Raw genomic sequence first — 22,779 nt, 5'->3', positions numbered from 1 at the left:
AAAAAAGAGAGTATAATTCTTTTTTGAATTTTCATTTCATTGTAAAGATGCTGTAAAGAAGGGTTCGTTTCCTGAGTAAGATAATGAGTACATTTCTTGTTGAACATTGTTCCCCCTCCTTTGTTTTTCTCCTACTATCCCTCCAAGAGTATAATTCTTTTGGACAATGTCATCCCGTCCATCCCTCTCTCCCAATTCTTCCCTCACATCCCACCCACAAATTGTATGGCTCATTTTCAACATAGTGACAAGTGAGTAACCCTGCTGCATTTGTTCACCCTTTGTCCCTCCATTTCCGTGTTCCCCTTTCCCTCCCAAAGTCAGATAAGTGAACAAACAAGACAGAAAAACAAAAACAGCATCCAAGAAAAAAACCCTCTTGTTTCCAGTTCCTGGATAGATCTTATCCGCATGAGTAAACACGATGAGCCTTCAACTAGAAGATGACATGGGTGGTGGTTGCCCACCATTACAGCAGCAGAACAGATCCCAAAGGTGTTTGTAGGAAGTCTGGGGTAGGATGGAAGAGGTAGTGAGAACCTTCTGTTATTCGCTGGTGACAGCAGTTTGTCACATTGGCAAAGTCTGCTTTAATGCTATGCTTAGGTGACCTTCTTCACGGCTTAACCAGATATTCACATGCTGATCCTACCCTCCTGCGGTCACACCAGAAAGCAGAGGTACTTGGAAAGACACTGGTGTCACTGAGTGAATTTCAGGTCTTGGAGTCAGTATCACGGATGCAAGACTCAGGTTTTCCTCTATTCCTTTATGCACACAAGATACCTTCTTTACACACATAAGCAAAATTCAGGTAGTGACAATAATTTGTCATTCCCTCTTCCCGATCTCTCATTGTCTCCTGCATGTTTCTTTTGAGCTTCCATGAACCAAAGATGGGACAATCTGTCTCTCAAAGATGAGCCATCCTTCCTGGCCCTGTGCCTTCAGATACAGGGCGATTTCTCAGGAAGCCGAGCCTCCTATAGGCCAGTGAGCACTGAATGTCCTTGGGGCACACTAAGCACCTAGCCTTGCGTCTCATGGTGGCCTAACAACAGGAAATAATTGTTCTACCAGAGCTTCTGTGAGCCCTGGAACTCTGGTACATCACCTACCACCAAACCTTCACTTTCCAGACTCTCCTGGTCTTGATCCCCTTCCTTTGGCCACTTGCTGATTCTGTTGGGCATAATCGTGAGACCATCATTTCACCTGTCAGGCTTGTCCTCTGCATTAGTCCATTTTGTGTATATGGAAATACCCGAATCCAAATGTTTTATATGTAAAGAGGTATATTTGACCCATAATTCTGATGCCTGGAAGGTCCAGACAGCATGGCACTGGTGTCCCAGCAAGGGCCTCTCCTTGGTTGTGTCATAAGATGGCAGAGAGGCAGGAGAGCCAAGCGTGGGGAGTAGCCTTGCTTTGTAACTCTCTCACGAGTCATCTAGACACATGACAGATGCATTCATCTCTTCCAAAGGTTACCTGACCATCTTTCTTTAGTCCTACCACACTGGGGAACAAGCTTACAGCACACAAACTCTTGGAGGACACACTCAAAAACATGTCCAACATTCAGAAATGGTATTTCAGTTTGTTTACCATCTGTGAGGTGCTGAGAACTGAGTAGCATCTCCTGCCTTGAGTGGGGGTCCCACATCCCTTTTTCTTGGGAGAATACTATTAACTGGACTACAAGTGCACCATGAGGCCACAGATGCTTCTTTCCCAGGCAAGCCACTGGAGTACAGTGCCATACTTGGCAACTGAAATGTCTGCTTTTTGTACCCATTCTGGAGTTTGAACTTAGGGCTTGGGTGCTGTCCCTGAGCTTTGCTCAAAGCTAGCACTCTACTATTTGAACCAAAGCTCCACTTTGGGCTTTTTGGTGGTTTAATGGAGATGAGTCTCAAGCACTTTCCTGTCCGGGCTGGTTTTGCATCCTGAATCTCAGATCTAAGACTCCCTGAGTAGTTAGGATTATACTATAGTTAGGATTGTGGCACCTGGCTCTGCCACATTGTTTTTGAAATGACTTTGTGACAGCCAGTTTTCTTTCCTCTACATCTTCCTGCACATTTGCCTTTTCAAACTTGTGTAGGAGTTTGTCTGTTTGCCCATTTTGTCTAGCCTGCTAAGGAAATTTGGAATCTCCTTTTCCTGTTTGCCTTTTCTATAAACTCCAGCTTCACTTGTTTCTAGACTTCCATTGAAGATAAAAATGATGCATAGGGCTGGGAATGTGGCTTAGCAGTAGACTGCTTGCCTAGCATGCATGAAGCCCTGGGTTCAATTCCTCGGTACCATATAAACAGAAAAAAAACAGAAGTCATGCCGTGGCTCAAGTGGTACAGTGCTAGCCTTGAGCACAGAGAGGCTCAAGGACAGTGCCCAGGCCCTGAGTTCAAGCAAAAAAAAAAAAAGAAAGAAAGAAAGAAAAGATGCATAATCAATGTTCCTTGTCTAAGTCATCTGCCAGTTACACGGTCATTTCTCAGAGGATTCCAGGTGTTGGCTTAAACTCACACCTATCACCTTTCTTCATCTGGCAATGTATGGGTATTTTCAATAATCTATAAAAACCAGGTCAGCAGCCCTCTGACTTATTACCCTTTCAGACTTTTTTCTACTCTGATATTAAGAAATGTGGAGTTGACACCGGTGAATCATGCCTGTAATTCTAGCTATTCAAGTGGAATCCAACCTGGGCAGAAAAATTCATTAGACTCTTATTTGTAATTAACTGCCAAAAAAGCTGGAAATGGAGCTGAGGCTCAAGTGGCAGAGCACTAGTAGTTAAGAAAAAAATCTCAGGGACAGTGTCCAGGCCTTGAGTTCAAACCCCAGGATTGGTATACACACACACACACACACACACACACACACACACACACACACACACACACACACACACACACACACACACACACACACACACACACACACACACACACACACACACACACACACACACACACACACACACACACACACACACACACACCAAAAGAAAAGCAGAGCTATTGATTGGCTTCTCTCTTGTGTTTTTTAATTGAAAATTGATTAGTTATTATAATAATTCTGGGCAATCATGTTACATGACATGTGTTCCATCTATTTCTGTATTTATTATCTGGTTTTATCTAAAATTAGCATGGCAATTCAGCTGATTTGCCAGGCGCCTGTGGCTCATGCCTGTAATCCTAGCTACTCAGGAGGCTGAGATCTGAGGATCACAGTTCAAAGCCAGCCTGGGCAGGAAAATCCATGAGATTCTTATCTCCAATAAACCACCAGAAAACTGGAAGTGGTGCTGTAGCTCAAGTGGTAGAGTGCTCGCCTTGAGCTGAAGAGCTGAGGGACAGCGTCCAGGCCCAGAGTTCAAGCCCCATGACCAACCAAAAAAAAAAAAAAGCCCTGACAAGGTCTTTTGACTCTATTCCAATGTGTGATGGTTGTTGGAAGGGAGGAGCGGTAGGATTATTTGGCATTTCTGAACTAGGCAGAAAGAAGAAGCAAGATAGAACCCTGTCAGCTAGCCTGGTCTCTCTCAACTCCCTACTAGTTCTGAAAGTGACACAAAAGAGCTATGACATTGAGTTCTGTGATTAAAGTTTCCTAAGAGAAAATTCAGTTTCTGAAAGTCTCACCTTTAACAATTCCACACAAAAAAAAAATTTTAAAAAATCTGACTCTAAACCAGGATCTCTCACCCTTCCTAACCTAACTAGAAAATGTGGGTGGATTAAGAAAGAAAAGAAAGATCAAAATGGTGACAACCCTTTGACAACAACTTAACTTGAAAATTGCCTCTAAATTGATGGCATAATTCTGTGTAGGCAGATGTAAATCAGGCACAGATTTATTCAGGTCCTTCTTGTTCTTATTTCCTAACCAACGTGTTGATAAGCCAGGTGACCACCACAAGCCTTGGAAGGTCAACTTGACATGGCCCCTTTCTGGGAAGCCTACTCTAAATGTCCAGTGGATGTGCCTTGTCCCCCTCATGGCCTTCACCAAACATTATCTGGCTCATTCTGCCTTTAATCTGCAGCTCAGTGTGCAACTAGCAGCTATTCATAAAGCTACTGCAGAAGGACAGAGGCTTAGGACCCAGACAATGTTCTTTCTCAGATGCCAGTCCAGATGTCTGATTCAACAGGATCTGTGCTCCCCCAGATCCCAGGAAAAAAAAAAAAGCAACTCAGTTCCTTGGACAAGGCAATGAAGTATTTATTGTCTGTGCAAAGCCTTTCTTACTGGTGGGCAGAAAATTCCTCCCTTTGGTGGACCCCGTGTAGATTATATGAGAGTTCCACTCTCTGTACTTCTTTACTCACAGTTATTTTCTGGGTTTTGCTGACACTAGCTATTCTAATGAGTGTTTGGTTTTATCTTTGATGTCTGGGTCTGCAATTCCCTCGTGATTAGTGATGGTATCTTCATAAACTTATCAGCTGTCTTCTTTAGAGAAATGTCCGAGTCCTCTGCCCAAGAACATATATTCATATTATGCATGTGTTTTCTCCCATTCTAAGCTGTTCCTTTTACTCTGTTCATAGTGTTGTTTGATGCACGAGATTCTTGATGTCCAGTTTGTATAATTTTTTGGTTATTTGGCACATGGCTGGCACACACACACACTCAAACTGGTCTTGAACTCAGAGCCTGTCCCCAAGCTTCTTTTGCTCAAGGCTAGCACTGTACCACTTGAGCCACAGCTCCACTTCTGTTGTGTGTGTGTGTGTTTTAATAGGTTATTGGAGATAAGTCTCATAGACTTTCCTGCTCTGGATGACTTTGAACAGCAATCCTCAGATCTCAGCCTCCTGAGTAGCTAGGATTACAGGGATGGCTACATTTACATTACTCCATTTGTGGTTATTTGTGTGTGTGTGTGTGTGTGTGTGTGTGTGTGTGTGTGTGTGTATGTGGTTTCTTCTTCCTTTTTTTGGGGGGGGGGGAGTAGTACTGGGTCTCACATTTTGCCTGGCCTCAGACCAGTCCTTTTTTATAGCCTCTTCATTTTGTGTTACCTTGCTTGGCTTTCTAGACAAGATCTTGCTAATTTTTTGCTTGGGCTAGCCTTGAACTTTGGTCCTTCCCATCTCTATTTCCTTCATAGCTGGGACTATATATGTAGTCTACCACATCCAGCATCTGACATCCTGCTTTCCTAACACCATTTTAAGAAGACTGTCTTTTCCTCATGGGATGATCTTGACACATATTGTGGTGTTGGGATTTGTACTCAGAGCCTCTTGCTTGCTAGTCAGTCACTCTAATACTTGAGCTACTTTGCCAGTCCTTTATTGCATTGCTTATTTTTTAATTCTTTCTTTATTCATCAGCTGGCCTCAAGCTATTATACTCCTGTTTCTGCCTCCAAATAGGATTACAGGCATGAAAAGCAGTGCCTGGCTTAGTTTTTCTTTTCTTTTCTGTTTTTTTTGGTTGGTTGTGGGGCTTGAACTCTGGGCCTGGCACTATCCTTGAGCTCTTCAGCTCAAGCTCTTCGGCTTTTTCCATTTATGTGGTGCTGAGGAATCGAACCTAGGGCCTCATGCATGCAAGGTAAGCACTCTACCACTGAGCCACCTTCCCAGCCCATGGCTGTTTTTCTATTTATGAAAAAAGGTCCTTTGTACAACTACTTAAAATTTTTTTAAAAAAAAAATCACTGGAATTTTTATAGCAATTGTGTTGAATCTATATAGTGCTTTGTGTACTATCCACTTTTCAAAAATATTAAGTTTTCCAACTCAAGAAAATGAGCTATTTAGATGATCTTTTCTTCAGTAATGTTTATCATCTTACTGGGTCAACTCCTAGGTATTATTCTTTTTTGATACTATTGTTATAGAAGTGTTTTAATTTCCTTTTGGATTTGTTAATGAATAGAAACACTAATATTTTTAAATGTTAATATTTTTGGTTTATTTTATTGAGATAGGATCTATATAACCCAGGCCAAGCTTCTTGCCTCTACTTCCTGGTGCTTGTTTGTGCTACCATACTTGGCTTTGTGTGTTCATTTTGTACCATGCCAATTTGTTGAGTTAACTTATTACTTCTAAAAGTTATTAGAGAGTGGAATCCTTGGCTTTCTATATGTGAGATTTTGTTCCTTGCAAACAGGGAACATTTTTAAAAAAATTTCATCTGGTCAACTGTTTTGTCTAGAATTTCCAAAACACAACGTTGATTAGAAATTGGAAACAATGATCCTTATGCCAGTCTCTCACACCTATAATCCTAGCTACTCAGAAGGCTGAAACCAAGAGGTTTGAGGGAAGCCTAGGCAGAAATTCACACATCACCAAAATAATCATCAAAAAGCTGTTCTGGCTGGGCACTGGTGGCTCATGCCTATAATCCTAATCACTCAAAAGGCTGAGAGCTGATGCCTGCAGTTTGAAGCCAGCCCAGGCAGAAAAGTACATATTTATCTCTAAATAACCACTCAGAAACTAGAAGTGAGCTGGGCGCTGATGGCTCACACCTGTAGTCCTAGATACTCAGGAGTGTGAGATCTGAGGATTGCAGTTCAAAGCCAGCCCAGGCAGAAAAGTCTGTGAGACTCTTATCTTCAATCAACCAATAGAAAACTGGAAGTGGTGCTGTGGCTCAAGTGGTAGAGCACTAGCCTTGAGCACAAAGAGGCTCAGGGATAGTTCCCAGGCCCTGAGGCCAAGCCCCACAACCAACCAAAGAAAAAAGCTGTTCTGGGGGCATAGCTCAATTGGTAGAGCACCAGTTGAATAAGCTGAAGGTCCTGATTTCAAGTCCCAGTACTGGAAAAAAGTGGCATTCTTTCTTTTTTTTTTTTAATTGTGAAACAGTCTTAGTATGTGGCCAATTTTCTAAATTAGATGATTAGTTCTAAAAGGTTTTCTTGGTTCCCTCCTTCAATTTTGCCAAATGTTCTTTAGCAATTACGATAGTCACATTAATGACCAGAATTAACAAAAATCATTCTGTTAATGTGATGTATTGGTTTCCCTACCAACTATAGTGAATCAGCTTTGTATTCCAAGAATAAATCCCACCTAGTCATGGTAAATGAACATCTTAATTGTTCAATTTGATTTGTTGGGAATCTGTTGGGGTTTTGCATCAATATTCACAAGGAAGCCAAGCTCAGTGGTACCTATCTATAGTCCAAGCAGGACAAATGAGCCCAACCTGGGCCACAAAGCAAGAATCCATCTAAAAAGCAGTACAAGGACTATCTATCTATAAATATTTGGGGTTGTTTTTTCTGTTTTTGTTTTGTATCAACCATGAGATTTGAACTCAAGGCTTGGGTGCTGTCCCTAAGGTGTTGTCTGCTTAGTTTTTCCCTCAAGGTTAGCATTCTACGCCTTGAGCCACAGCTCCACTTCTGGCTTTTGGAAGTTCAATAAAGAGTCTCATGGGGTTTCCTGCCCAGGCTGGCTTTGAACCTCTCTCTCCAGATCTCAGCCTTCTTAGTAGCAAGGATTACAGCATGAACCATGGGCACCTGGCTTGTCTTGTTTTTTGTAGTGTCTTCGACTTTGACATTAGTGTTGGCCTCATAGAGCAAGTTAGGAAGTATTCCTCCAATTTTTTGGAAGAGCTTGAAGAGTGTTACTAGTTCTTTAAATTTTTTGGTAGAATTCACTACCTGGTTCAAACGTTCTCTCAAAGTCTTTATTGATTAGTTCTCCTTGCTAGTCTAAATCTATTCAGATTTTCCTGTTCCTTCATGACTCAATCTTGGTAGGTTTTGTTTCTACAGCTTTGTCCATTTCACCTAGAGTATCCAGGTTGTTGGCATATATTGTCCATACGATTATCTTGACATTCTTTTTATTTCTGTAAAATCACTAGCAATGCTCCCTTTTTTTTTTTTGGTCGGTCGTGGGGCTTGAACTCTGGGCCTGGGCGCTGTCCTTCAGCTCTTCAGCTCAAGGTGAGCGCTCTACCACTTGAGCTACAGCGCCACTTCCGGTTTTGTGGTGGTTTATTGGAGATAGGAGTCTCATGGTCTCTCCTGCCTGGGCTGGCTTTGAACCGCGATCCTCAGATCTCAGCCTCCTGAGTAGCTACGATTACAGGCGTGAGCCACCAGTGCCCGGCTTAATGCTCCCATTTTTACTGCTAAATTTCCAGGTATTTTTTTTCTTAATATAAAGGCTGTCATTTCTCTAAGACAGGGTGCAGCCCAGACTGGCCTTGAACTCATGATCGATCCCCGTCTTCACCTCCTAAGTTACTGGGGTTACAGCTATGTATATGCCGCCTAGCTTTGTTTTCTTGAAAAATAAACATTTGGTTTCACTGACTGCCTGTCATTTTTCTCTTTTCTAGTTATTTCTCTAATCCTTTGGCCAGCACAGAATTTCATTTGCTCTTTTTTTATCCATTAACATGTGAATAATGCATGAAGTTTGGTTGTTGGTTTGGGTTTTGTTGTTTGGCTGCAGGAGGATTCGAATTCAGGGCCTTGTGTTGCAAGGCAGGTGATCTGACAGCCATGCCTCCCTGCCCTTTCTGCTTTATTAAATGGGGTCTCATGTTTATGCCTTTGAGCCTAGACTGTGATCTTTTTATGCTTCCTACGTAGCCAAGATGATAGGAGCATACTACCATGCCTAGCTTTGAAATGGAGTCTCACAAATTTTGTCTGGGCTGCTTCCAGAAATGCAATCCTCCCTATCTCTGCTCTGCCCTCCCCCATCTTCGTCCCCCTTCCCCTCCCCCAATTTCAACCTAGAAAAATCTATCTTTCAATACAAGTATTCATACTATATTCTTTCTTGGCATGGCTTTTTTTTTTTTTTTTGTAGGTCGTGGGGCTTGAACTCTGGGCTTGGACGCTGTCCCTCAGCTCTTCAGCTCAACAAGCGCTCTACTGCTTGAGCCACAGCACCACTTCCAGCTTTTTCTGCTTATGTGGTGCTGAGGAATCGAACCCAGGGCCTCATGCATGCAAGGCAAGCGCTCTACCACTGAGCCACCTTCCCAGCCCCTGGACTCGCAGTCTTATACTTGCTAGCCAGGTACTCTTACCACTTGAGCCATTCACCCAGCTCTCCCTGCCTTCACTGTTCTTCCTTCCCATGCAGCTGGGGTGACAAGTGTGCACCACTTCATCCAGCTTTATTGGTTAAAATGAAGTCTCGAACTTTTGCCAGGGCTAGTCTCAAACTAAGATCCTCCCTAATTCCATCTCCTCAGTAGCTATTCTGATAGTCAAGAGCCTCCACACTGGTGACACTGCTTTTTGTTTTTGTGTGTCTCAAGATATTTTCTAACTTCCTTGGTGTTTCAACAATGTTTTGTTGAGCTGGTGGCTCATGCCTGAAATCCTTTTTATTTTTGGTCCGGTCGTGGGGCCTGAACTCTGGGCCTGGGCGCTGTCCCTCAGCTCTTCAGCTCAAGGCTAGCACTCTACCACTTGAGCCACAGTGCCACTTCTGGCTTTTTTCTTATGTGGTGCTGGGGAATCGAACCCAGGGCCTCAGGCATGTAAGGCAAACGCTCTACCACTGAGCCACCTTCCCAGCCCCGATGCCTGGAATCCTAATCAGAAGGCTGAGCTCTGAAGATACAGGTTTAAAGTCAGCCCAGACAGAAAAGTCCCCATTAAACTTCTCAAAAAAAAAAAAAAAAATCCTGGAGTGGAACTGTGGCTCAAGTGGTAGAGTGCTAGCCTTCTGCATAAAGAGGCTCAGGGACAGTGTCTAGGCCCTGAGTTCAAACCCCAGGACTTGCCAAAAAAAAAAAAAAAAAGGAAAGAAAAGAAAAGAAGAATGTGTTGTTGGACAGAATATGTATCTCACTGCTGGAGTGCTTGCCTACCGTGGACAAGATTCTGAGTTTGTTTCCCAGCAGTGAAAAAAAATAAAGAATAGTCATTACTTCCCACCAATTTGTCAATTTCCCAGGTTTCTTTTCAATGTATTCAGATTTGTCTTAAGGTATAACATATAGTCTATTGTTGAAAATTCCATATGTGTTTATTATGTGTGAGGCCCAGGGTTCAATCACCAGCACCAAAATAATTCTGTGACCTGTCATGAAGGTTGCTTGCCAGAACTCGGGGATCTAAGAAAAGCTTTGCACCTCAGTCAGTCATCTTACAGATGTCACCTTCTCATAGCTGACAAAACTGAGGGATCCGAAGGTGTTCTCCAAGATTGCACAGGGGTCCTAGGGCAAGTAGGTCACAGATCAATGCAAGTTCTTGCCTAGGAGTCTGCCCCTGACACCTGTCCTAATCACAGGGCAGTCATTGAACAAACGTTTACTGAGCACGTTAAGTTCCAGGTAAGAGGCCAACCCTGAAATGACCACATCTATTCAGGGTCTGTCTCTAAGACAGGCATCTCCATTCTGTGTGGGTAATCAAAAAGTGTCTAATACATTAGTACTTATTTCCTAAAGGTACCAACTTGTCACTTATTAGGCCAACTATCTGCTTCTCCTGGGAAAACTGAAGCAGGAAGTTTTTGGATGCTGAAGGACCCCACAATCTGGTGGTATTTAATTTCTTTTTTTTTTTTTGGGGGGGGGGGGGAGTCTGGTCGTGGGGCCTGAACTCTGGGCCTAGATGCTGTCCCTCAGCTCTTCAGCTCAAGGCTAGCCCTCTATCACTTGAGCCACAGCGCCACTTCTGACTTTTTTTCTTTTTGCTTATGTGGTGCTGGGGAATCGAACCCAGGGCCTCATGCATGCAAGGCAAGCGTTCTACCACTGAGCCGCCTTCCCAGCCCCTGGTGGTATTTAATTTCGTTCGATCTAGTGTAATCATCACCTGAATCTAACACCAAAACTGTTCAATCGTCCCAGAAGGTAACTCTGCATCCATTATTAGCAGACACTCTCCATTGCACCTTCCCCCTGCAGGTACATTTAAAAACTCCTCTAGGTACTATGATATGAATCCACTAGGGACAGAGATCCCTGTTCTTCCCCATGTTGGTAGGCAGAGGCTGAAGTCAAGGACTCCATCATGATGGTGGGATGGTAGTTGGGTTTGACAGCTTCTGCAAGCTCCCGAGCATACATTTCATATCTGCCAGTCATCTGAAAGCAAAACACACACATTTGTAGTTTCCTGTTTACAAACACTTGCTTGCCTCTACCTCTTGCCACTGGGGGGCAGCCACGGGACAGGAATTCATCAGGCTGGCAGACAGGACAGTTCCAGACTAGAATAGAAAAGCACCTCCAGTGTGACCTCTCTGCCCGGATTCCCGTGAGGTTCACGAGTGCCAAGCTCACTCTCACAGTCCAGGACAGCCTGCTGAGACCTGCAACCAGCACCTTCCAGGTGCTGGAAGGCTATATGGCTTCCTCTGAGGCAGTCGGGAAGAATTTCAGAAGAGCAGCCTAAGTAAGACTCAGAAAAGGAAGTGACTTCTTCAGGTCACTAGAACCAGGAGCAGAGAACACTGGGAATTTAAACTTGACTTTCCTGGCAGAGTATGAAGTAGGTCTGCTCCATGTGGAAATTCCATATGGAAACAGCGACTAGGGATGAAAAGCCAGAAAGTCCACTTAGGTTACACATTCCCAGTTATACTCACCTCCCTGCCCCCTGCCTCTCTCCTCCACAAGTCAGCTCCTTCTAAAAACCTGGACATCAGCTCACACTCATCACAATTATGGGGAAGGCTCTGTTTTGAGCAAGTACCTAATGAGAAAATATTCTGCTTATTGCTTCTGGTGATACTTGTTAAAATAGGTAGTTGGCAGTATTGGCTGTGCCTTCTGAGTTACAAGAATCCTGCATTCATCTTAGCTGTCCAAAAAGAGACAGATTAGGGCAAAGCCTTGTTTGTCCGGCAAGGATTTGAGGTTGGAGGACATTTCCAATGCCCCATGCACAAGTAAGTGGAGAAGCAAGGCTTCTCAGTCTGTTTAAAAGCAGATCACAACCCCAGTGAAGTCTGATTCTCAGGACTCAGTGGTTTGGTTTGGTTTGATTAGGAGGAACCTAGAGTGGAAGTGGGACAAAATACTACGGGACTTGAGTATAGCAAACATTCAACCTCTAAGCTCTTCCAGATGACCCTAGTCTTGGCAGCCACTCTCCCACCTCAGATGATAGGCCCGAACAGTCCTCTCAGACTGTGGTGATGTTCTACCTCAAAGGCAGCAGAGAGGGGCTGGGAAGGTGGCTCAGTGGTAGAGCGCTTGCCTTGCATGCATGAGGCCCTGGGTTCGATTCCTCAGTACCACATAAGCAGAAAAAGCCGGAAGTGGCGCTGTGGCTCCAGTGGTAGAGCACTAGCTTTGAGCTGAAGAGCTGGGGGACAGCACCCGGGCCCAGAATTCAGGCCCCACAACTGGCAAAAAAAAAAAAAAAAAGCAGCAGAGAATCCTTGAGTTAGGCCTCTCATTTTATGATCAGTCCTCAAGCCTACAAGCAAAAGCTGCCTGCAAGGCCAAGGCAGAGCCAGAGCCAGGCCTGGATCCAGTTTCTCTACATGATCCATTTCTCACCATTGTCCAGGCCTACTTTGTGGAGCCTGGTCACAGACAGAACCAGACACACACATTTATCTTTCAACAAGTGCAAATGCCTGGAAAGGAAAAAAAAAGATTATAGAAGCCAATCCACTCTAGTCTCTGGACAAATGAAATTGGGATTAATTTGTGTGGAGGCGCTGCACTCTAAATCAGATGAGAGGAGGACTTGAGGCCTGCTGCAGGCGCATCCTTCATCCCAGTGGCTCATCCCTGCAGGCAGGAGGGAAGCAGAGGCCTGGCTCTCTGCACTCCTGGAACTCTCAGGTGAGAGTGGGCACCCTCTGCAGGTCATCTGAGTACAAACCGGGCAACTGCAATTTCTGGCCCAACAGGCAAGATGGTGAGGCAGGAGGCAGGGGACTTGGGCACCCACCTTAAAGTTCCACATGTCATTCATCTGCTGGCAGAGGTTGAGGTTGAGCTCAGCAACTAGTAGCCCATCCTGGTTACGTGACAACCCAGGAGTCCGGCTGCCATCAGGGGCTGCCACATAGCTCGAGCCATAAAAGTAGCCGAAGTCATGGTGAGCTTTAAGACACAAAGGGAAGCAATCACAAGCTTGTACACACACAATGTGGGCTCTGCAGAGGGGCAGGCACCCTGAGGGAAACCAGGACAAAGTGTCCATACCACCCTCCCCAGAGTCTGGAAAACACCTAAGCCCAAAGGACTTGCCCGCTTCCTCCTGCCTGAACATCCACCGAGAGGCTGCAAAGGTGACCATTGTGTCATTCCACTCTGACTCTGAGAAAGTTTCTAAATGTCACCCTTAAGCAATGTTGGCTTTTCACTATCAACACTGGCCACCCACACTCAGGGCTTCCTGTATGACCACTTCCTATGGTGTCCCACTTAGTAAACTGTCCTGTAAGCTCTGTCACTTTACCCCCCTCCTATGCCTTGGTCCTCTCACCAGTCATCAGAGGCCAAGAGATACCCCAGAGGCATGTGAAGAGTTTGTGGCTGTCAGGCTGGGATATGTAGCTAAAAACACTCATCTTTCTGCCTCTTTCGTATGTTAATTGATATTGAAGAATGCAGTAGGCTAATTGATATTGAAGAATGCAGGTCTGGGTGGCATCTGGGCACTCATGATGGGGGTGTGGAATCCCTTTAAGAAGTCTTTTCTTGGGAAGAAAATAGATCTCACCCTCCTGCTAACCCCTTAGGTTCTTAGGGAGGGACCCCACCTGCTACCTCCAGGAAATTGAGACACCTAAAGAAGGGAAGCCCCTCCTTTCCACATCCTAAGCCAGATGGGAACTGTGTAGGTTTCCTACAGAGGTGTTGTGGGGTGTCACAGATCAAAACAAGCTATGGGTTCCAGAAACCTAAGGCAGTCTTTGTTGACTGGGTGGTGGCAAGGAAAGGAAGGAGGGAGAATTCTCACACATTTTCACAGTTCTGGGAGGGGTGTGAAGCCAATCCCCCTTTGGCTGTCCATGCCATAGAAGCTCTCCCACCACAGGCAACAAAGCAGAAGAGTCAGTGTCTCCACTGAGCTGAGTCAGGCTGTGGGCAGACCCTGCCAGGAACAAGTAAATGGACAAGGGGAGGGTGGGACCCACCAAAACAAGAGTTGGCAGAACCTACCTTTCTTTCCATCTCCAGAAGTAAACTCATTGGGGAAGTGCTCCTATGAAGGAAAAGCAAGGTAAGAGAAGCCTATGGATGGCACCACTGTGACATGCATTCCAGATCACTTGGCCAGATCAACAACAGAGGGCATGCTGAGGGAAGTTAGCTAAGAAATGGTTGAAGGGAGGTGGAAGGGTCTGACTCTCTAGACAAACAAGACGTACTTGTTAAATGTTTCACTGAGCATTGAGCAATGGCTAGCCAGCAAGGAATTTGACAAGGGAGGTAAAAGCAGATTTTTATTTTTTTGTCTATGAGGAATTTGTAATCTGGGAGGGAAAAATCCTAGTCCTTAGGGTTGTGGAAAGCATATGAGGTTAGACTTTCTAAACTACTGAGACCCTGGACTGGCTAAAGTATGGAGGTTTTTATGTTGCCCAAAGTGCAAAGTCAGTCGACTTAGTGTGGATGTGTGCAAACCTTCGTTTTCTCAGACTTGTCAGACGTTCTAATGTGAGTTTAATATTTGATTATTAAGAAGAAGGAAGAGAGGGTGAAAGTGTGGCTAGTGTATAGTAGTCTTGCCTCAGATGTACAAGTCCCTGGGTTCAAATTGTGAGTCACACTCACACACACACACACACACACACACACAGAGAAACAGAGACAGAGACAGAGACAGAGGTGGGAGAATGCTAGTATGAAATAAACATAGTATCTGTCAAAGCTATTCAGTTCATAGGATCTATTCATGGGGTCAAAGAAGGAAATTTGGCAATGAGCAATTGAGAACTACAAAATCAAAGATCCTCTCAGAATGATTTTGGTTAAAAACAAAAAGTAGTACCACATGAAGCCAGTTACCCTCTTCTGAGACTGCAAACATGGAGAACAGGGAGACACCTGTGATGTGTCCCCACCAAGGCCAGAGCTCCTTTCCTCAACCAGAACTCAGAGACTTACCTCACCCACACGGTTAATGGCACAAGTGAAACAGTGGTTGGCAATGGCTGCATTTCTGGCTTCAATTGGCCACAGCGATTCACTGTAAGAGGAACAGGAGGGAGTAGGTTGGAGATTTTTCCGGCTAGACTCAGTGGATGATCAAACTGGGGCTGCAGCCGGGCTGCTGTGGTGGGGACAGTCAGGGAGAATCATTGTACCTGTGGGTCACCTCAAACCTGAGAGGGGAGCCAAGCATGGTAGCACTAGTCTGTACTGTATCAGGATTTGAGAGGCTGAGGGAAGACCATGAACTTGAGGTCAGACTAGACTACACACAACAAAATAACAAAAACAAAAAGACTGTACAAGCAGATCAGCTTGTTCTCAACAACTTGGTTGAGCCCAAGCAACTTTTGGGGGAGGATGGCTAGCTACAGGCTAAAACCAACTTCAGACCTGCTGTGGTCTATCAGGAGAGTCAACCAGCCATAGAGCAAACTCTCATTCTTAGTGTCTTCCTCCAAAACTTCCTCAAAACAAGACTGAAAACTAAATGAGTATGCAGATAAAGCTCCATATGGCGTGAATCCAATAATTGCCAGGTCTTCTACCTCCTCCCCATAGAGGCTGAACTCCGATTCCTGAGGGGAGCTGGGGGCGTAAGGAGCTAGTACCTGGCCCGTGAGCATTCAGTACCCTCCCTCTCAGCCCTTATGCTTACTCTCCTATCCTGCTGCGCTGCCTTGCACAGTCTCCAAAGGGCTAGATTTCAAAGTAAAACAGGAAAAGGAATTTAGATAGTGATATTGGGGCAGAAGTGTCACATGCTACAGAAAAGTGCCCACCTCTCAGTTGGGCCCTATTGCCCAACACTTTGCCATTCATTTCCTCCTCTGAACACTTATTCTCTAACCAAGGGCTCCTTGGTTCTCTTATTAGTCATCCCATAGGCACAGCTGAGCCGTGTGGGCCTTCTTCGATCTAGCACCCATCACAGAGAAAGTACGATGGGAGACTTGATTCCAAACTGCCTTGTCCTTCAGTCTACCAAATGAAGTGTGCCATGGAATTCAGTGAGCCTGCTGGTCATTATCTCTTAAGGAGCAACACCACTAATATTCTAGTCAGGCAGATGTAGTGCCCTCTTAGAAATACTTAGTGACTGGGAGCAAAATGTCCTGGAATCTTCCTGTCACCATGCACCTGGTTTCAACTAGGAAGTAGGTGGTCGGAGTGGGTGATTGTCACAGCCTACTGCTCAAAAAGATTCACAAGTCTGGAAAAAGAAATCTTGAGCTTGACTGAGGGGACTCATTTTGTTGGGATACTTTTCCCCCAGCTGCTAAGCCACAGCTGACAAAACTTTTAAGAAAGGAGTTTTATAGAAACACGCCCACAGATGACATTTTTCAGGAATTAAATAGGTATGTAGGGGGTAATTGCTATAAAATATCTTTCTTGCAATTCTCCAGGGAGGTGATCTGCACAGGACCCAAACTGCACAGCTGACAATGGAATGAAATGGTCTTAAGGAAGACCATTAAGGAAGAAAAGGAAGCAGAAGGCTTGAGAGAAGACTAGTGTGTAAATCAAGAATCTGATGGAATGGGAACATCTGTCATATTCCCAGTGTATCATGTTCACAATCCCCTAAAAATTGTAAGAGCAGGAAAGCAAAATGTAGTGAGGGGGTGGATGGTGACTTTTATACTGAACAAAAATGGTTAGCCACTTGGACAGTGCCAGATATATCCTGGGAAATGTCAGAATGCTTAATGAATGAAAAAGCACTGACAGTGTATTGTGGACTTAGAGCTGTGAGACTCACAATGAACAAGGACTCCTTGTTGACCCATACAGAGTACAGGTACAAGTATGTGTCTATCTCTGATAAAGGGGCTACATGTGCCAGAGATGTTGGATGGCTCTCAATCTATATTGAATATGGAGGTTTGCCTGACATTATATTTACAAACACTACCAGTTATGCAAATAATCATTTAAAGACATCATCCACCGTCCTAATAAACTACCCATTGTAATTTTTCTTTCTTTTTTTTTGTCAGTCGTGGGGCTTGAACTCTGGGCCTGGGCTCTTCAGTTCAACGCAGGCACTCTACCACTTGAGCCACAGCACCACTTCTGGTTTTCTGCAGATAAGAGTCTCACGGATTTTCCTGCCTGGGCTGGCTTTGAACCACAATCCTCAGATCTTAGCCTTCTGAGTAGCTAGGATTACAGGCGTGAGCCACCAGCACCTGGCTTCATTGTCATTTTTCTTTCTTTCTTTTTTTTTTTTTTGGTAGGCCGTGGGGCTTGAACTCTGGGCCTGGGCGCTGTCCCTCAGCTCTTCAGCTCAAGGCGAGCGCTCTACCACTTGAGCTACAGTGCCACTTCCAGTTTTCTGGTGGTTTATTGGAGATACGAGTCTCACGGTCTCTCCTGCCCGGGCTGGCTTCGAACCGAGATCCTCAGATCTCAGCCTCCTGAGCAGCTAGGATTACAGGCGTGAGCCACCAGCATCCAGCTTTCATTGTCATTTTTCTATAATCTTATGACCATCCTTGTCTATAAGCCAAAAAGAGGTATAGAAATTGGATCAGTCTTGATGCATTTATTAATTAATTTATTTATATTTTTTGTTGGTCATGGGGTTTGAACTCTGGGCCTGGGCACTGTCCCTCAGCTCTTTAGCTCAAGGCTAGCGCTCTACCACTGGAGCCACAGCACCACTTCTAGCTTTTTCTGCTTATATGTTGCTGAGGAACTGAACCCAGGGCCTCATGCATGCAAGGCAAACACTCTACCACTGAGCCACCTTCCCAGTCCCATTGATGCATTTTTTTTTTGTCAGTCGTGGGGTTTGAACTCTGGGCCTGAGCGCTGTCCCTCAGCTCTTCAGCTCAAGGCCAGCACTCTACCACTTGAGCTACAGCGCCACTTCTGGTTTTCTGGTGGTTTATTGGAGATCAGAGTTTCAAGGTCTTTCTTGACGGGCCGGCTTTGAACCGTGATCCTCAGATCTCAGCCTCCTGAGTAGCTAGGATTACAGGCGTGAGCCCAGCTCATCGCTGCATTTTTTAATTGTTCATAGGCTTTTGTTATGAACCTGCATTACCATTATAATATTTCTTTTTAGTGGCAATAACCCATGAAATTTACTGAACCATGACATCTCTCTCCCTGACAGATTTTCTATTATAAATATTGCTGTTACAAACACATTCACATACTCAGCCTCATCCTCCTATTTACATCAGTTTCTCAGGCTACCAACAGTTCTGGAAGTATCATTACCTGTTCAAGGGGCTTGACTATAGTAGGAGCTCAAGAACCATAGAGCTTTCCCAAAGATCTACTACAGTTTTTACTGCTGGCCCAGCCACACCCTTAAAAGCTGAGGGCTGGATGATTCTTGGCTAAGGAAGGAAAATCAATCATTTTTAATAAGTTTAATAGGTCGTGGAGAACAATCACAGACAGGCCTGGGTTGCTTCTGTTTGCTTAATTGGGCCTAATAAAAGCCTAAGACAGCAGGTCAGGGAGGGCTTCTGCAAGCATGCAGTGACGAGCCTGTCTGGGTTTGTAGTCACTTCAGGCTCAGGTGCCCAGGACCTGGGCTTCAGCCTCCTCTAGGACTACTTAGGGAAGATGGAGTTCTCAGAATGTTTACATATAGTTGGTAGAAAGGGGTTCCTTCTATCCAGGCCTGATGGGTAGATGATCACTAAGCAAATTGCTTTGCAACTGCCAATGGTTGCCATGCCTTATGTTCAAGTCACCAACCATAATGCCCTGGTATATTCACCGAGGGGAAAGTCCAAGGCCTGATTTTCTCCTCCTACCCAATAGCAAATTTTCTATACCCAGACGACATCTCTGGATACACAGACAGGGATGGACCTCAAGTAAGGAACTAGAGACCTACATACTGTTTCAGCTAAAGATGTTCTGCGCAAACTCTGAATGCAAAGGGATGCTACTTGAGAACAGGGCACTATGCTCAAATCAAAAGGTAACCTAAACATCACATTCTGACATTTAGAAGATATTTCCCAGGCCAGTTACCAGTGGCTCACACTCATAATCTTAGCTATTGAGGAAGCTGAGAACTGAGGATCCTGGCTTTCTCAGCTCAACAGAGAATTCTGTGAGCTTATATTTCTAATTAGCCAGCAAAATGCAGGACTGGATATGTGGCTCAAGTGGTAGAGTGACAGCTGTGAGTGAAAACAAAGCAAGACCACAAGACCTTCAGTATGAGCCTTGGTATTAGCACAAAAGAAGGAGATAGAGAAGGGGGAGGAGGAAGAGAGAAAAAAGGAAGGAAGGAAGGAAGGAAGGAAGGAAGGAAGGAAGGAAGGAAGGAAGGAAGGAAGGAAGGAAGGAAGGAAGGAAGGAAGGAAAGACAGACAAAGAAGGAAGAAACTAGTCTAAAATTTCAGTTAGGGAAGAGAAACAAGCATTGGACACCAGAGCACTCAGAGCTGTCCAACAAACCCCCACTGGCTGTCGCCACCTCAGCACTGGGAATGGCTCTGCCAAAACCTGGGCACCTCCCACACAGTGTGGAAGCCAGCCCCTCTTGCTATGGCATCATGCCTTAGAGGAAGTGAGTTGAGGAGAAAAATATTTGCATATGAATTCACAAAGCTCTGTTACTTGTTAGGAGGCAAAGCTGGAAACCACCCAAGTGCTCAGCCTCAAGGGAAGAACCAAGTGAACAAGCAAGGTCTTGTGGAGCTATCTCATCACTTGCTGCCCGTATTAAATGAGGAGCCCTGAAGCCCTGCCCAGGGGCACAGGGGTTGCCAGAGCCTAGGCTGATGATCCTCAGCTTCAAACTCCTGAGTGCTGGGATTACAGGTGTGTACTACCATGTCTGGCTCCAACTTATTTAATAACAAATCCACTCTTGAGACACTGAAATTAATCCACTATTAAGGTAGAATGTTCAGCTCTTAAAGCCCTACCTTATAACACCTACAATGGGGGTAGGGGTCAAATTTCTAACACCTCAGCTTTGGGGATTACATTCTTGGCAGGCACTAATCCCTTTGGTCTCAAGAACATCAGGAGCTAGTGACCATGAAGGTGAACAGTCCCAGCTGGTGTCCTCTATTCTAATTGGTCCATCATTGCCTCTAGCTTTAATGACAGAGGAGAAGGAAAGGTATCTTTGGATGGCAACACTAGGATCTCTGTGCTCATGGAGGCCTTGGCTCCCTTTTCCTGCTTAAAGCTGACAAGTGTCCTTTTAGTACCAGCTCTCATTTATACCCTCCTTCATAAGCCTTAGTTCAGGCTTATCAATGTCAATAACTTCCCATCCAATTTCCTATCTTCTTTCTCCATAGCAAAGACCTGAGGTGGTGTCTAGGTTCTAGGAAGCTCCCAAATCTTGTCTCCCAAGTAACCTGAGCTCTCCGATGGTTGCTGAAGGGTTGAAGATGATCTCTGCTCCATTGATGCTGTACATGAGCCAGTTGAGGGGGTGGTGCCGCCCATAGCAAATATTTACCGCAATCCTCCCATATTGGGTCTGGAACACAGGGTGACCTAGGTTTCCCTCCATGTAGTATGTTGACTGAAAAAAAACAACCAACAACAAGAGTTTTATATTTATGCCAATGAGCTGTAAGAATTTCCCTCTCCTTAAACACAGCAGAAAGTACACTTTGGATACAACTCAACTTTAAGTTCCAAAATCTGTGTGTGTGTATGTAGGTTGTAGGGCTTGAACTCAGGACTTGGGCACTGTTCCTGAGATTTTGTATTCAAGCCTAGTGCTCTGCCACTTTGAGGCACAGCTCCACTTCCGGTTTTCTGGTAGTTAATTGGAGAAAAGTGTGTCATGGGCTCTTCTGTTCGTGTTGGCTTTGAACCAGTGATCCTCAGATCTCAGCCTCCTGAGAAGCTAAGATTACAGGTGTATGCCACCAGTGCCTAGCTCCAAAATTTCACTATGATATACTCATTCTCTCTCCCTCTGTGTGTCCGTCTCTCTTTCTCTCTCTAATACACATCAACTCTGTGAGGAAATCAGTATGGCTTAAGCATTTCACCACAATCTTCCTTTTTGACATGTCCAAAAAATTCCTAAAGCAACTTTCTACCTTTCAAGAATTAAAAAGCTGGGCTGGGAAGGTGGCTCAGTGGTAGAGCACTTGCCTTGCATGCCTGAGGACCTGGGTTCGATTCCTCAGCACCACATAAGCAAAAAGAAAAAAGCCAGAAGTGGCGCTGTAGCTCAAGTGGTAGAGTGCTAGCCTTGAGCTGAAGAGCTGAGGGACAGTGCCCAGGCCCAGAGTTCAGGCCCCACAACCGGACCCCCTCCCCCCCCAAAAAAAGAATAAAAAAGCTGAAATGTGAGCAATATTAACATGAGTCAGTTGAGGTCTTCAGCAACCACATGACCTTATACAAATGTTATAGCTGATGGTAACAGACTCATCCAAGCAACCCCTGCCCTATCAGGAGGGGAAAAGAGAACTTTCTTTTCCCTGAGAAGGCATGGGGATTGCCTAGCTATTAAGACCAAATCTGTGGTGAAAACCAAACCACAAAGTGTCTTAAGCTGCATGTCTGGGTTAAGAATGCACCTGCAGAGCAAGCATAAACAAACCTCATTGTCCCAGCTCTACCTCTCTTGCCTACCCCCCTCAGGGTGCTGGCTGTGGGACATTATCAGGGAATGCACAGGAAGGATAGATGGAAAACTGGATGCCAAACAGATATGCACCTGAGCCTTTTACTGAGTCTCATCAATTTCAAAATTCACCCGGTCAGTCAGGAACAATGATGTGCACACATGGTGGACAATGAGCAAAGAGGTCTTCTGCTCTGTACTACCAACAGGGAGCTAAAGGTATACACATCATGAGACTTGAGTTTCCATAATCAGGGTAGGAGATTGAAGGATTGAGGACATCATATCTTCAACTGCCATAATTATTGGAAAAAACATGTCTAGATTTAGTATCTTAGGGATTAAATTCTTATCCCTCCTTCAAACATCCACTCTCCACCTCACACACCTATGAAGTGGCTTTACCCATTCAAAAAAGCCCCCCCCCATCTATGCCTTACTTACAGGCTTAAGGAGTTCCATGTAGGCATCATGTACACAGACAGGCACATTCACCTCCTCCTATTCACTTGCTATGTGGACATTGGACAGTTAAGACATGTGGGCCACGGACAAAGAACAGCATCCCTAAAGCTAACACTGGTGGGCCACAAGTAGTTAGGAGCTCAGAGCCCAGGAGGTCACAGGGATCATTATTATTTTGGTTTTAATTTATGTAGCAATTACTGAAAAGGAGAAAGCCATCTCAGGTTATGATGAAACACACTCACACTGACACACGCATGCACGCACGTGCACATATACACAAAACTTACCATGCAAAAAAGTCTGTGATTCACTTGAGAGTACCATTTGAATCTCAGTACAGGGCAAAGTCATGAGACCTTCTATGTTACACTGTGTAACACAGAACTTCCCCATAGGCCCACTTAAATTGGGCTGGCCATTTGACAGGCTGCTTACCTCATTGAAATCACCCACTCTGGGGATATGGTTCTTCCTGGTCTTTCCCAAGATTGCTCCAGAATTGGAGATTACCACAGCTGTGTTCCATAGAACGCCCCCTCTGTCTCGTTCCAGGATGGGAGATACTACCACCATTTCATTCTTCTTTGCCAACTGGAAAAATGGATATCAGAGTTCCATTTGAAAATATG

The 22,779-nt window shown here is 44.8% G+C and overlaps 1 protein-coding gene across 2 annotated transcripts in view; it reads right to left on the bottom strand.

Annotated features, from left to right (window-relative positions):
* Positions 1-10,752: 10,752 nt before the first annotated feature.
* Upb1 (beta-ureidopropionase 1) overlaps positions 10,753-22,779 on the bottom strand; it is a 33,995-nt gene continuing 21,968 nt past the window's right edge. Inside the window, exons 5-10 of one of the 2 annotated variants that reach the window (XM_042666270.1) lie at positions 22,586-22,741; positions 20,451-20,620; positions 15,052-15,133; positions 14,104-14,146; positions 12,884-13,038; positions 10,753-11,061 (exon numbers count right to left, since the gene is read on the bottom strand). In XM_042666270.1, the coding sequence (XP_042522204.1) occupies positions 10,900-11,061; positions 12,884-13,038; positions 14,104-14,146; positions 15,052-15,133; positions 20,451-20,620; positions 22,586-22,741 (768 nt within the window). In that variant the 3' untranslated portion in view covers positions 10,753-10,899. The remainder of the gene's footprint in view (positions 11,062-12,883; positions 13,039-14,103; positions 14,147-15,051; positions 15,134-20,450; positions 20,621-22,585; positions 22,742-22,779) is intronic. The other variant, XM_042666271.1, reaches the window with a different exon arrangement.

Source organism: Dipodomys spectabilis, unplaced genomic scaffold, assembly GCF_019054845.1.
Source record: "Dipodomys spectabilis isolate Male_0828 unplaced genomic scaffold, ASM1905484v1 ptg000363l, whole genome shotgun sequence".
Lineage (NCBI taxonomy): Eukaryota > Metazoa > Chordata > Mammalia > Rodentia > Heteromyidae > Dipodomys > Dipodomys spectabilis.
Note: the sequence above shows the minus strand (reverse complement) of the source record. Positions and strands in the feature narration are given on the sequence as shown.